The sequence below is a fragment of the Ictalurus furcatus genome, chromosome 12 (assembly GCF_023375685.1).
Source record: "Ictalurus furcatus strain D&B chromosome 12, Billie_1.0, whole genome shotgun sequence".
In the NCBI taxonomy this organism is placed as follows: Eukaryota; Metazoa; Chordata; class Actinopteri; order Siluriformes; family Ictaluridae; genus Ictalurus; species Ictalurus furcatus.
The window spans coordinates 12,188,068-12,203,994 of record NC_071266.1 but is presented as its reverse complement, the minus strand read 5'-3'; the positions used below and the strand labels follow the sequence as shown (position 1 = coordinate 12,203,994).

The window sequence follows — 15,927 nt, the reverse complement described above, 5'->3', positions numbered from 1 at the left end:
AGTCTAAAACAATTTGTATGTCACATCCAGTGTTTATTTTCTCTTCGTGTATTCATATATTCTCTAAAACTCCATAACACATGGTATTTCTGCAGCTCTACAGCTGTCCTTTGGCTCAGTTGAACAGCTCATGAAAAACTCGACAACAAAAAGCGACAACCCAGAACATGTTTGATTCACTTCCTGTAGTGAGTCGATTCCCTTTCTCAAGCTACATTCACACATACGATTTTATCGCTGCAAGTCGCCAGCCGCTGTACTATGAAGTCACCAGTAGGCATTCCTACTACTGGTTGACATAGTAACATGGGTGGCGCAACTAGCATTCCACTTTTGACAACAAACCAGTTTTCTTGCCGCCTAAAATGAAACATTCTGGAGGGAGAGCGATCTCATATAAAATTCAGAAGATGAAGGAGAAGCAGCGTGTGCTGTTTGCCATAGGGGCCATCAATCTGCGGCCAAAGCACAAGTGCCAATTAGCTTAGCACGTTTAAAGCAAAATACTAATAAAAAAAAAACCCTAACTTTTTGTTCCAATTGAGCAAAATCCCAGTGTAGCTCCTATCTCAGTAAGTGAGCATCACCATCAGGGTGTCATTCACTATATGTTTGATGGTGACTGGGGGCCGGACTGCAGCTCTTCACCCGTGGTCTCTATGCTTCCTGGGTGAAGTGTCCGGCTAGGTACTGCTTGTTCCCAGGCGCCAAAGCAGCGACAAGCCGGACACCTCACCCAAGATAGGAGCTACACTGGGATTTTGCTCGATTGCAACAAAAGGTGAGTGTTTCAGTATTATTTCTTTTATTGTTGTTTTTTTTGTTTGTTGTTGCTTTAAACCTGCTAAGACCCTAAGCTAAGCACGCGTGACTACGGATCACTTGCTCTCTACTGTCTTCACTCCTATTGGTGGTCACTGCACCAAGTTGTTCCAAATTTGCATAAAGTTAAACTTTTCTCAACTTACAAAGTCACTGGACACGCCCATACGTGATCACCGTCGCTCATGTTGCCAGCTCTCATTGAAGATGAACGGTCACTGGGCGTTTTGTCGCTTTATGTGCAATTGCAAATTCACTAGAGTTCACTTGGAAGCACAGATCACCTTGCTGAGATGCTTTCAGACCTGTTAAGATCAGAGTATCGGCAAGACTGGAAACATAATACAACATTACCATAGCAACCACAATTTTGTTCATCACTACTGGCTAAACTATCTATCTAGATTAGCATGATGGTTCTGTGTAAACACCTAAACTGGAAAGTAATTTGTGATGTCAGTAACGGAGCTATCATTAGTCCCGCCCACAAATCAAATCAGCTTTATACAGAAATTGTGAGAAAGTCAGAATCAACAAAACATCATGCTATCAAGCAGGGTGAGATAAATAATAACAGCTCTGAGCTTGGGTCAATTTTTTTTTTTTTTTTAAATTCACGCAAACGAGACGAGAGGTTCATTCATGTATTTGGTTTTATTTCAACGATTTCTTCTCCTGTCATAAAAACCACAGCCAGCAAAAGCAGTCTACAGTCGCAGAGAGAACACCTGATTGCATCAATTCATTCTACTAGCTTTTCTTATTATTATAATTTTTTTTACAGTTTAAATCTAAAACATTAAAACTCAAAGAGAGATAGTCGTACAGTCGTAGGTGTGCATCGGGGAGTCCTCTGTGAGGTGGGTCAGGGGCCGAAGTCCTTTAATGTAAGCTCCTGAAATCAGTCCGAGTGGTTGCAGGCAGACATTTTTTATTCAGCTAAAGTAAGACGTGAGGTGAGGTGTGTGTGGAGAGATTTTCAGCTGAAACGCCGTCAACAAGATCCAGGCAGAAGAAGTCATAATCAAGAAAAACAAGCAACATACAAAAGAAAGAAAGAGAAAAACAAGAAACAAACACATAAGTACTGTTTTAAAACGCCCTCTTGAAGTCTTCCATTTGGTTGCAACGTCTTCGGCATCTTAAAGGAGCAGTGTGCGATATTTAGCACCCTCTGCTGCTTATGAGGTAAAGTAATGAAAACAATTACATCTTATATATTTTCCCTTTCCCCTAATAAACAACCCCACATTATCTGGTGAAACAGTTTTCCTTGTAAGATGTGTTGTAAGAAAACCAGCACAGATTGAACTGCTCTGTTCTGCCTTGCGGGTTGGAGCTAATTTTACGGGCCATAAAGAATTTAAACACAAGCCTGAAACAAAAACTATTCGAGTTGATTGTATGGTAGTTTGCAAAATACAATTTTGCTAAGGAATTTTGTTCACATTTCTTTATTGCTACAAGTCTAGAAAGAAATTTTAAAACGACATACTGCACCTTTAAACTGTTAAAGGTGCGGCATGTCATTTTAAAATTTCTTTCTACATCGGTGAAATGAATCTTGTTCCATTTATTAGAGTTTGCAAGGCAAACTGCATTGCCGTTAACTAGTCAGCAAGCTGTTCCACACTTGTTCCTTTGTACCTTAAGTGGTCCCTCATGTGACAGGAAGTGAGGGGAAGCGTTAAAGACGAGGACGTGTTAAAGACAGTACTGAAACACAGGGTGAAAAATAATCAGAAAACCGCATATAATATAAACAACAAAAATGAAACCTTACATACAACTTTAAAGAAAAAGAGAACGGTTGGAACCCTGTATTACAGGTAAAACAGCAGGATGTAGGGTTCTTCATAGAACCTTTAAATGTTCCTCCAGATAAATCCCCCCCCCCAGAAAGTGAGTCCTGTTTCACTAGAGGAAGTCAGTGTATATAAAAACAATCCATCATATCAGAGCAAAGTACAATATATACTGTATGAGGCATGTGCCGATGTTGTCACGGTAACTGTGCAAGTTTTTAATCACGCGTTCACAATACTATAATTTAACGTCATTTCCAAATTTACAAACTGCCTAACAAGGTTCCCTACACCAAACAATCCTCGGGTAGTGATGGTGTAATAAAGCCTCCTTGACAACACGCTTATATCACGGATACTCTGAAGCGTTTAAACAATCAGAGGCTTCGTAAATATTTCTTGATGATATAAAAATAAACTTGCGGCTGGTTTCAAAATGTTGCTATCAGTACATTTCGTAAGGTTGTTCTTCTTTTTTCTTTTTCTAAACACTCTTTGTTTACCGTGGCAAAAAGTGAAGACGTCTTTGAAACAGGAAAATCGAGACGAAACGAGAGATTACTAATCTGAGATGGAGGGAAAGGGGCGGGGCCTCCAAGTGGTCAGTTCAAATCAGAGAGTTCACACCTAATACAACTGTCAATCACTCCAGATTCACATGTCGATTGGTTCATTTGGCTCTTTTTGTGTATTTCTGATTAATAACTTGTAGCAGCGTACTCCGACTGTAAAATGGGGAGCTCCTGCGCAAAACGTGTGAAAAATATGCACACGTCCCCACCTGCCAATCAGGAAGGAGTATTTTCCCATGGTGTAACATAATACATCGCATAACAGATTATCAGGACAATTTTCCAGGATGCATGTGGTGTCAAGTGTCGTATACGTCAATCTCCGAGAAGTAACCGATGCTGATGAAAGTTCTATAAAAGCGTCAAATAAAATGTTATCAAAAACAATAACGTTTTTTTGGCACATGCATGGATTTTAAACATTTAGATTAGCAAGCTAAGCCATGAGGCAGCTGTGTGAGAAAACATGCTAATCTGAGAATATCATAAACGGTGATAATATTTGTACTTGTGATAATTGTGACATCAGCACATGTATAAATATGCATTTGGGTCTAGTGAGTGTGTGTGTGTGTGTGTGTGTGTGTGTGTGTGTGTGTGTGTGTGTGTGTGTGTGAGTGTGTGTGTGTGGTAGGTAGGTGTGGTGCTCACCTCTGACATCACCCCTACAAACGTTCATGACCTCACCCAGGGCCAGGTACCTCCCACTTTTGGGTAACATACTCTCAGACCCCACCCACGTAATGCATTCATATTGAGACCTGACTTCAAGACTCCTCCCCTTTTATCTCCTTTTCTCATATAATGCAATAACAGTGTGAGACCCCCAGAAACGTCAAGTTTCCACCCCTTCTCTAGACACTCAATCTCATATTGCATTAATAGTGTGACTCCAACCACCTGCTGTCAGACTCCGCCCCCACTCACAGTCGTAACCAATGCATAATATCTGAATCCCTTTTAAGGCCCTGGATTTCATATAATGCATTTGTTATAAGTCTCCGCCCACTTCTAGGCCCACACTCCTACAGCCTACCCTCTTTTAAGGCCCATCTCCCAGACTCCACCCCCTCTTTCATCTCTCACTGTCACATAATGCATTTGTTATAAGACTCCTCCCACATTCCTAGACACCCCCCCCCCACCACCCCCTCACCCTTTTGAGATAGCAAGACACCACTCACTTATAACACTCCATATCTCAATATAATGCATTAGTAAAGAGTTCCCCGGGCACTTCCTGCCCCCCACCCCCCAGGCCCCGCCCCTTTTTAGACTCCGAAGAGAGGCAACTTCACTGCCTCCTTTACTGATCTGTAAAATATACGTATCTGTTTTTCATAATTGCAGTTTAAATATACACACTGCTCAGCACAGCCAAGTCTACAATCAAGAACTCCAAAATAATAATAATGATAATAATAATAATAATAATAATTACTCTATTATTACTGTTGTTATTCCAATAGTGACTGTGAAAGTTCAGCAGCCTTCACTAAACATTCATGGTGGTAGTTGCATATGTACAAGAAGTCATTTACATCCCGCCCACTTGGGGCACGTAAGGTCAAAAGGTCAGAGGTCATGGTGTTATCTCAGTCTCTTGTCCGCTGAGTAGATGGACATGTAGTAGTCGTTACTGCCCACGGCCAAGTGCGGCTAGAGCGAGGGAGAGAGACAGACAGAGGGAGGGAGGGGGACAGAGGAACGTGTTTTTGAATGAAATGTGAAAGACAGACAGAGAAAAACAGAGATGGGGCAAGACAGATAGAGAGAGAGGGGTATAGACAGAGATAGAAGGAGAGAGAGAGACAGAAAAAGAGACAGCGAGGGAGAGATGGGAGATAGAGAGCGAAAGACAGAAAAAAGACAGAGAGAAAAAGTGGTGGTAGACAAACAGAGACAGATAGACAGAAATGAAGAAACATAGATGGACAAAGATGGTGGCGAGAGAGAGAGAGGGAGAGATAGATGGGTATAGATAGACACAAAAGGAGAGAGACAGACAGAGAGAGATACCCAGAGAGGGGCAAGAGAGAGAAAAAAGACAGAGAGGAGACAGAGAGTGAGTAAGCGAGGAAGACAGACAAACAGAGTGAGTGGAAGATAAAGAAGGAGAGACAGAGTCAGGAGGAAGAGAGGGAAGAGAGAGAGACAGAGAGAGAGATAAAGAGGGTGGGGCAGATAAGGCGGGTGAGACATGAAAAAAGACGGACAGAAAGAGAAAACAGGAAGAGAGATTGTTATTGTTCTATGTACTAATAAATCACCTGCATATTAATAAAGCAATAAGTGAAACAGAGATTAAACTCAGGGGACTGCAGCAAAGTTTCCTCATTTAAATCACGATCCTTAACTGATGAACCAAAAATGAAATGTGTGTGTGTGTGTGTGTGTGTGTGTTACCCAGTATGGGTGGAAAGCTAAGCAGCTTATAGCACCGATCCTCTGCCCCATGAAGCCATCATAGTATTTAATATTACTGATGACATCACCACTGGAGTTATACACGGCGATGAACTGATTCATAGAACCACTGCGGAGAGAGAGATGGAGAGAGAGAGAGAGAGACGGAGAGAGAGACAGAGAGAGAGAGAGAGAGAGAGGGGGGGGCAATAGAGAGATGGAGAGAGAGATGGAGAGAGACAGATGGAGAGAGATGGGGAGAGAGAGTGAGACGTAGAGAGAGAGAGGGAGAGACACAAAGAGAGAGAGAGAGATAGGGAGAGAGAGTGAGACGTAGAGAGAGAGAAAGAGAGGCGTAGAGAGAGAGCAAGAGAGATGTAGCGAGAGAGAGATTTATTATTTTGGCAAATTACATGTGAAATACTACACTACCCACAATCCTATGTTCACACTAGTGAGAGACAAGCGTTCGAACAAGCGTTCATCTGTAGTGTCCTAAACCACACCCTGTTCACTATGTAGTGCACTAAACCACGCCCTGTTCACTATGTAGTGCACTAAACCACGCCCTGTTCACTATGTAGTGCACTAAACCACGCCCTGTTCACTATGTAGTGCACTAAACCACGCCCTGTTCACTATGAAGTGCACTAAACCACGCCCTGTTCACTACGTAGTGCACTAAACCATGCCCTGTTCACTACGTAGTGCACTAAACCACGCCCTGTTCACTACGAAGTGCACTAAACCACGCCCTGTTCGCTACGTAGTGCACTAAACCACGCCCTGTTCGCTATGAAGTGCACTAAACCACGCCCTGTTCACTATGTAGTGCACTAAACCACGCCCTGTTCACAACGTAGTGCACTAAACCACGCCCTGTTCACTATGTAGTGCACTAAACCACGCCCTGTTCACAACGTAGTGCACTAAACCACGCCCTGTTCAGTATGTAGTGCACTAAACCACGCCCTGTTCACTACGTAGTGCACTAAACCATGCCCTGTTCACTACGTAGTGCACTAAACCACGCCCTGTTCACTATGTAGTGCACTAAACCACGCCCTGTTCACTATGTAGTGCACTAAACCATGCCCTGTTCACTATGTAGTGCACCAAACCACACCCTGTTCACTATGTAGTGCACTAAACCACACCCTGTTCACTATGTAGTACACTAATATTGGGAGTGTTATACTGTCACTGACCAGGCGAACAGGTTGGCCTGTGGGTGGATGTCGAGTGCTGTCAGTCCTTTCACAGTCTGTAGCACGTTGATGGAGTCAGGCATACGGGGGTCAAAAAAACGCACGTCTCCATTTACACTGCACGCACATACACACACACACACACACACACACACACACACACAGAATATCACACCTGCAATTGTTTTGAAGTCTGAACATCTATGCGAGTGTGTGTGTGTGTTACCTAACACTTATGATGTGTCCGTCTGTCTCTCTCTGCAGGTGAGCCTTCACCACCCACGCACCGTGCTCCCGATACGTCATCACACGGCTACACACAGACACACACACATTTGCACATATTTTCACTGGTTATTAAAATCACAGCCGCAATAACAAATGTGACCCACTAGGGGGAGCTGCAGGACCACTGTAAAGAAATCCTACCCACAATTCCATAAAGTTGTGGAATGTGGTGTTCAGTAATAGGTTTTAGATTAAATAATCACAGAGAGAAAGAGACACTGCAGTGTGGGGACAGACACAAAGACGGATCTGTGTGTATGTGTGTGAGAGAGAGTTTATTACAGTCTGTTTGAAGAGTTGTAATTTACCAAACATGAAAAGGAGTGTGAGGGCAGAAAAGAGTGATCGAGACATACAGAGAGACACACATATGAAAAACCAGAGGGAGAGGGAGACAGAGAGAGTGAAGTGATGACATTCACACAGAGGAAACGAGAACAAGAAAGAAAAAGATAAAGAAAACTGGAAGCCAGAGAGAGGGAGATGAAACAGGGCAAGAGAGAAAGAGAGAGAGAGAGAGAGAGAGAGAGAGAGAGAGAGAGAGAGAGAGCCGAGACGGATGGCTGGTGGGATGAGTGAGAAAGTGAGAGGTGTACATGTGCGGAAAAAGAGAGAGGGAGAGAAAATGTTGAATAAAAAAGGAAAAGAGAACAAAGAAAAAATAATGATTTAAAAAAAGAGAGAAAGAGGAATGAAAGAGCAGGTTCACACTCAATAAGAGAGAGAGAGAGAGAGAGGGAGAGAGACAGAGAAAGAGAGAGAGGAAGACAACCGCAGTGAAGACAGACACAATGAGGTGAGGCAGAAAGAAAAAGGAGAGACAGTTAGAGATGAGACAGGCAGAAAGAAGAAAATATGAGACAGACAGCATGACAGAAAGAGGTAAGACAGAGAATGAATGACAGATAGCGGTGGGACAGAGACAGAGAGAGAGGTGAGAAAGAGACAGACATAAAGAGAGAGGTGAGACATGTAGACAGAAATGAGACAGAGACAGACAGCATGACAGAGGTGAGACAGACACACAGAGAGGTGAGACAGATAGAGAGAGGTGAGACAGACAGAGATGAGACAGATAGAAAGAGGCGAGACAAAGACAGACAGATATAGAGAGGTGAGACAGATAGAGAGAGGTGAGACAGATAGAGAGGTGAGACAGATGGAGCAATAGAGACAGACAGAGAGAGGTGAGAGATAGAAAGAGGTGAGACAGATTGAGCGATAGAGACAGACAGATAGAAAGAGGTGAGACAGATAGAAAGAGAGAGAGGAGGTGAGACAGACAGTGTAATGCAGTGAGACAGTTTTAGGTGTGTAACTGTGGAGCCTGAGGGAGCTTCACCGCCTAATTAACATTCATTAATTATTCATGAAGCGCTTTACAGCTTCATCACCCTGTTGTCTCAAGGTGTGTGTGTGTGACTAATTGTAGTACTCCAGACACTAACTCGAACACACACACACACACACACACACACACACACACAGTTCTGCCTGAAATAAATAGGTATAGGTTTGGATTTGGGAAGTAGCACCACATAAAAACAGAGTGTGTGTGTGTGTGTGTGTGTGTGTGCGCGCGTCACAGATGACACACTGGCTTTATAATCGACTCCTCTCTGATTCATTTAGTCACACAAGCTAAAAGAGGGAATCACTGTCACTAGTGAATCATATCTGACTCAACTGAATCTTTCGACTGACTCAATTAAACGCATACAAGGGAATCAGGGAATCAAAGCCTTTTATTGATTTATTTAAACACATAAAATAAAAGTGAATAAAAGAATCTCACTAATCGAAGCTTTCATTAAAAAAAAAGGAGTGAATCAAATTTGACACTGAAAGTGACTCATTAGAATCTTTCTTCATTTAATGAAATAAACAAACCCAAAAAGTAAATCAAATAATAACTGACTTTACTAAAGCTTTATATGGATTCATGTGTGTGTGTGTTTGTGTGAGTCTTACCACTCATTGGGAGCCATTCTGCGGTCATACACACGCACAGATCCGTCGCCGAGGCCGGCCACCACTAGGGAGCGCTGCGGGTCACATGACACACTTGTCACGCAGCTGTCTGCTCCTGTCGGGATGTCCTGAGCACATGCGCACACACACACACAAACTTAACAGAGTGTTTACTACGAGTGTATTTCCACAGTCGGCTCATTTTGTGTGTGTGTGTACTAATTACCTGGACCTTCATCTCTCTCTCTGTGTCCCAGATCCGGATGACTCGAACATCTCCAGAGGTCATGAGGAGCCCGTTCTCTTGTTCCCAGTCCACCACCATTCCTGCACCTTATACACACACACACACACACACACACACACAGTTCTGTATTGGACTCTTACAATTACAATGCACACACTCGCTGCACATTACACATTCACAACACTACCTTTTCTCTTCACTGATTCAATCGACCCCTTGATTCACTGAATCAATCGACTCCTTGAATCATTGATTCAATTAATGAGTCAGTGATTCTCAAATTCACTGAATCGCTCAATCAATCAATGAATCAGAGATTCATTCACTTACTGATGTCACAGAATAGAAATGCTGACATGGAATCATGGATAAATGATTCATGAATCACTGAATAACTGATTCGTCGACTCAGATGACGGAGATTTGGTTTAGTGGTGGGCCAATCCGGTGCGCTCGGGCTCATGACGCAAGTTTATTTCGTCATTCCTCTGTGCACCTTGACAGCCGATCATCAGTTACAGGAGGACACACACACACACGCGCACACACACACCAGACCCCATGCGGATCAGGACCTAGTTTTCCAGGCTGGACTCGGAGGATGGCTGCCCTAGTTTCAAAACTTTTGCTGTCATTTAAAAGACTGAAAATGGAAAACTGTGCGCGCATGCACACACACAGATCTGAACAAAGGGTTTCCCCTCACAAACATCAAAGCTGTAACACACATCATCTATCCTGTAAGAAGCTCTCATTAATACAATCAGCTTAATTAATATATTACCATAACATCACAACATCATAACATAGTGTTCTCTCTCTCTCTCTCTCACACACACACACACAAGGATGCATGATTATCAGAGAAAGTGAAGAAGTGTTTTAGGGGCACAAACTTTAATTTACTTCCTCCTGACTGTTTCAAACCAATTACAGAGAGTCTATCGAGCATTTAATAGGTTTTTTTAAAAAAAAAAACTTTTTTTTATTTTTAATTCTGTACTAAAGCCTAGAGTCCAATTTACACTGACGGTGTTTAAGACAATTACATTTGAAACATTTTATCCCATGTGTAAAAACGTGACTCCTTTATTTAAATTTTTTGTACAAATACAGGAAGTAGATCATGTCACCCAAAAGGTTCTGTCATCACTTGTGCATAAAACATGTAATTCAGCCATTCAGAACGAGCTGAAAACAATGCTTCACGACTATGATGACTATCTGAAGCAAAAAGCTGACGCTTTTTCGTTTTTCGACATCAAACATTCGAGCTGCCACTAGACACAAATATCCGAAACAGAAAAATCACAGACAATGATTCACAGTGTGGGAGGAAATAAAGAAGCGGATCACCGTCCCTCACTCCCACTGTTAGTAGTCACATCGCATTGCTTCCCATTAGCTTACTTTTTTTTTAATCACTTGCCCTGCCCACTTCCCCATTGCCTCCTGATGCGGTCATAGAAAATAATAATAATAACAACATTTTCGTCCTCTTTGTCTTTTATTGGCTGATTCACTTGATTCAACTCTTGATTCTAATCAATGACACTTTATCAATGATTCTCTAATTCAGTGCATCAAACAATAAATCATGATAAATGATTCAAGAGTCATGGTGAATCATGAACCATTTATCAACAGTTACATACATTTGATAAATGATTCATGAGTCATGGGGAATCATGAGCCATTACATTGACGATGTACGACGATTACATCGACGGTTACATTGATTACATGACATACAATGGTAACATACATTTGATAAATGATTCATGATGTATAATGAATCATTCATTTACATAGATTACATTAACATCATAGATTGGACTCGCTGATATGTATGCACTGCTGATAAATGATTCATAATTTACAGTGTAACTGATTCATTGATTCACTGCTTCAGTTGATTAGTCAGTTGATGGAGATTTAGCTTTAACATAATGCAGTGTGTTGAATTATTGTGGTGCATGAAGGAACACACACTATACACTGACAAGGATAGGTTGAGAGAGAGAGAGAGACATAGAGAGAGACATAGAGAGAGAGAGATAGAGAGAGGGAGAGTGTGTGTGTGAGATACTACAGAGCAGAATCACTACTAGAGGATGATTAGTGATTCTCTAACAGGCCGCAGAGAGATCAGGGGGAAGGAGGGATGGGTGGGTGGGAGCCATGAGCCATGACTAGATGAAAGGAGAGCAAGCGAGAGAGAATGAAAGAGAGCAAGCAAGATAGAAAGAGAAGCACTCACCTCCCTGCTTACTTCTGTCAAGATAGATTGAAACCCGCCGAGCTAAACCTGTGTGAGAGAGAGAGAGAGAGAGAGAGAGAGATATGCAGAGACAGAAAAACAGATAGAGACATACAGAGACAGAGTGAGAGAGAGATGAGGAGAGAGAGAGAGAGAGAGGGAGAGGAGCAGGGGCAGGTCAGTCCATCAGCCAGGGAACCCCATTGCATTACCCCATGCGCACACACACACACACACACACACACACACATAAACACGGCAGAAATGGAAGTGAGAATAAGACTGTGGTTTCCCAACATGACATCAGCCAATTAAAGAGCAGCTGAGACAAATGTCAGAGCTCCATCTCTCTCTCTCTCTCTCTCTCTCACCCCTGGAAACTTCTCCATGAATTTAAAACTAGTTCTCCTGAAAGCCTGCGGCTAGAGCTGCACACATGGCTGAGAGACTCTGTGTGTGTGTGTGTGAGAATACAGAATCCTGAACACGCGTGTTATTAATGCACAAGTCACGACTCCTGGAGAAACTTTGCTACACACTGAGAGTGTAGAGGTGTGACCGCTGACACAAACGACTTTTTTTTGGGCGATTTTTCTCTGGTTTCTGCTTTAATTTTTATCGTATCTCATTTCCACCTGTTCTCTGACTGTCCCCTGACGTGTGACAGCTGCTGAACCGCAAGAGTGAGGACTGACACCTGCTTCCTCTGACACATGCCAAGCCAGAAGAAGACATGCACATTTTTAGATTATTTTTCTCCCACACTCTTAATACATTTCACTGTTCACTGGAAAGTGATGGGTCCTTAGCTTCCAAAAAAGGGTTCTTCAAGGGTACAATCAATACATAAGGATTCACGGTTTCAAATAAAGAGCTCTTTAATGGTTAATTTGATAATTAAAGTTTCTTAGGTTCCAAAAAAGGTTCTTCAAGAGTTCTGTGTGTAATTAAGGGTTCTAAGATTCCAAAAAAACGGCTATTTAAGGGTTCATTTAAATAATGATGGCTTCCAAAAAGGGCTCTTTGGAAATTAATTAAAGGATTCACAGGTTCCAATAAGGGTTCTTCAAGGGTTCATTGGATAATTAAGGGTTCATAACTTCCATAAAAAGGTTCTTCATGGGTTCTTTAAGGATTCATTGGATAATTAGGGGTTTATAGCTTTTAAAAAAGGATTCTTCAAGGAGTCCTTGCGTAATCGAGCGTTCCTAGTCTCCTAAATGGTTCTAAAATGGTTCGTTAAGGGTGCACTGGAGAATTGAACTGGAAAAGGTCATAGCATTAACAAAAAGGTTATTTAAGAGTTCAATGGAGTTCAATAAGAGTTCTTAGTTGACAAGAAATGGTTCTTCAAGGTTCCTTGGATAAAAAGAAGTTTGTTTGAGGGTTCTTTAAGGGTTCATTAGGTAAAGGTTGTTTGCTTCTAAAATATTTAGTCAATGGTTCCTTGGTTCAATGGCTCACAATATATAAATAAATCGTTCTTCAGAAATTTATTGAATATGTCAGAGTTCTTAGCTTCCACAGTTGACTGGATAATAATATGTATATAATACTCATTATTTATGAGTTTTAGTCTTCTAAAAAGAGTTCTTCAAGGGTTCAATGGATAATTAAGGGTTCATAATGCCAAAAAAATAAGGTTCTTCATAGGTTCTTTAAGGATTCATAGGATAATTAGGGGTTGATAGCATTTTAAAAGGATTCTTCAAAGGTTCCTTACATAATTAAGCATTATTAGTCTCCAAAATAGTTCTAAAATGGTTCTTTAAGAGTTCACTGGAAAATTAAAGGGCTCACAGCTTCTAAAAAAAAGTTTCTTTAAGGCTTCTTTAAGGGTTCATTAAGTAAAGGCTTCATAGTATATAAAGAAATTTGTTTTTCAAGAATGTATTGGATATGTAAGGGTTCATAGCTTCCACAGTTAATTGGATAATAATATAAGCAGCCGTTATTTATGGGTTTTAACATCCGAAAAAGGGGTTTTTCAAAGTTTCATTGGGTTAATTGGGTAATTAAGAATTTTTGGCTTCTAAAAAGCTTCTTTAAGAGTTCAGTGGGTAATTAAGTGTTCATCGTTTTCAAAACAAGGTTCTACTTGAATTCTACTTCCATAATTTTAGACTTATAAATATTAGACTTAGACTGATATCATGTATTTGGGGTAAAGGGTTAAAAAACAGTCATTTGCCATTCTGCTCCACACGAGTCCTGCCTGGTTCATTTTCTTCCCCTGCTCTAACATGCCGGAGTCATAACGAACTCGGTAATTAACTGCTGAGGAAAAATGAGACAAAATTAGAGCGGGGAGAAGACGACAGCGTGTCAGAATTCCCCAGCACTGTTAGTTTCACCTCCGTGCAGACAGAGAGAGAGAGAGAGAGAGAGAGAGAGAGAGAGAGAGAGTTTAAAAATAAGTTCTGCTGGAATAAATTCAGCCGAGTCTCGTGTCCCACTTCCATAAAGTCAAGTTACAAACACACAAAAAAAGCAAAGAAAATGCAGGAAAAGCTTCTGAGAAACCCACAGCAGGACAGAGGTCGAGCATCACTCAGGAGTTTCCACAAATAAATAACAAACCCAATGCACATTAGGGACTGGTTTATGACTGGTTTATGACTGTAGCAAAGCTAGTGTGTGAATTTGACTGTTTCTTCCTGGTGGTGCCACTAGGTGGCGAGCTTGGGCCAAAACTCCACCTGTTTTGTATTTATAAACCGTCGTTAAGCTGGCTAGCCTCATTCAGCACTTCCTGAGGCCATGTTTTCTTTGCTAGCCATCGTACGAGATGCGTGTCATTACTCTCTTCAAATGGGTTCTTAGCTCGGATAAATTTGGAAACAGCTCCTTACAGTGGCAGTCTTTTGGAGGTTGACTGATTGATCGGTTTTGCAGATTAATTGGCACCGATAACTGATTGCCAATTGCTGGAACTATCTGTTATAGTTTTTCCCGGTTGTGTCTGTTGCGGGAGCGGTCCACTGTCATTATACAGTACGAGAGTGGCCTCTAGAGGCGAATAAAAACACAGACAACTTTTGTTGTGTTATTTGAAATGGTTTTTTGATTCATTTTGGATGTCTCTATTTTATTTGTTATTTGGAGTATTACTTTTTGGTTCAGTTTGAATTTATATCTTTTATTTACTTTAATATTTGTTAATATATATTAATATTTATATAATTTTAAAAACTATCGGTTGACCTCTTCTGTCTTTCTGACTTGCACTGATTAACTGATTCCTTGATTCATTTATTCCAATCAACAACTCTGTATCTCTAATATTATATATAATATTATATTCTCTAATTCACTGAATGACTCAGAGAATCATTCACTTACCGACAACTGAAATCATTTATAAGTGATTCATTTATCACCTAATCGTATTATTTAGTCTCTTACACTCTTACAAAAATATATTTAAAGCAATTTCTGACACAGATTCTATTGATTTATTGATTCACTGATTCATTTACAGATGATTTGAATCACCAGGCAATCTTTAACAGTGTTTTAAAGCGATTTCTGCCTGAATGATTCAGTGAATCACTGAATCAAGGCATCAATTGAATCACTGTAAGAAACTGCTTTAAATAACCTTTTGTAAGAGTGTAAGGGATTAAAGGACAGAAACGGATAATTTATAAATGATTCATTGAAAGGAATCTCAGAACCACTGAATCAATGAATCGTAAATTTATAGACCAAAACAGTAACACACACACACACTCAAGAAGCAACCAGAAGTGATTGTATTGTTCAATAAATTGTATTTTTGACAGCTAGGCTTTGTGAACCATCTCTACTAATATACTTTTTCACACATTTTGTCAGTCATTACTTTATAGGCTTACTACTTAATGCACATTATGCGGTTTGGGATGCAACCTTGACTTCTTTCTGAATGTGTTATTGACTTGTGTCCTTATTGGCTAAAAGAAAAAAAGAAAAGAAAAGGAGAACAGTGCTAATGGATTCACTGTGATGTGTGAGTGTGTGTGTTTTATTCATTAAAAAATTAATGACAATAAATTAACAGCGTGTCTTAGAGACGTGTGTTTTGACAAAAAATGTGGCATTGTTACGTTAAAAAAACACTCCATGTGAGAAAACACAAAGAGCTAAAGAACCAGTTTACACAACACATTCTTAAATAACAAGCAACCACCGAGGGTTCTTAACGGTTCTTCAGTGAGGTCCTAAGAGTTCTTGGTTTACAAAAAGGGTTCATTGGATGATTAAGATTTGATAGCTTCTAAAAAAGGTTCTTTGAGGGTTCTTTAAGGGCTCACTTTGTAACGAAGGGTTCTTAACTGTAAAAAGGTGGTTCTTCAGGGGTTCCATG

General features: G+C 40.8%; 1 protein-coding gene across 4 annotated transcripts in view; it reads right to left on the bottom strand.

The window, feature by feature from the left end:
* Positions 1-4,481: 4,481 nt before the first annotated feature.
* The window catches only part of rptor (regulatory associated protein of MTOR, complex 1), a 95,720-nt gene continuing 84,274 nt past the window's right edge, over positions 4,482-15,927 (bottom strand). For 2 of the 4 annotated variants that reach the window (XM_053638977.1, XM_053638978.1), the window contains exons 30-36: positions 11,580-11,627; positions 9,299-9,405; positions 9,073-9,200; positions 7,040-7,126; positions 6,814-6,930; positions 5,606-5,735; positions 4,482-4,858 (exon numbers count right to left, since the gene is read on the bottom strand). In XM_053638977.1, coding sequence (XP_053494952.1) covers positions 4,790-4,858; positions 5,606-5,735; positions 6,814-6,930; positions 7,040-7,126; positions 9,073-9,200; positions 9,299-9,405; positions 11,580-11,627 — 686 coding nt within the window. In that variant the 3' untranslated portion in view covers positions 4,482-4,789. The remainder of the gene's footprint in view (positions 4,859-5,605; positions 5,736-6,813; positions 6,931-7,039; positions 7,127-9,072; positions 9,201-9,298; positions 9,406-11,579; positions 11,628-15,927) is intronic. The other 2 variants (XM_053638979.1, XM_053638980.1) reach the window with 1 other exon arrangement.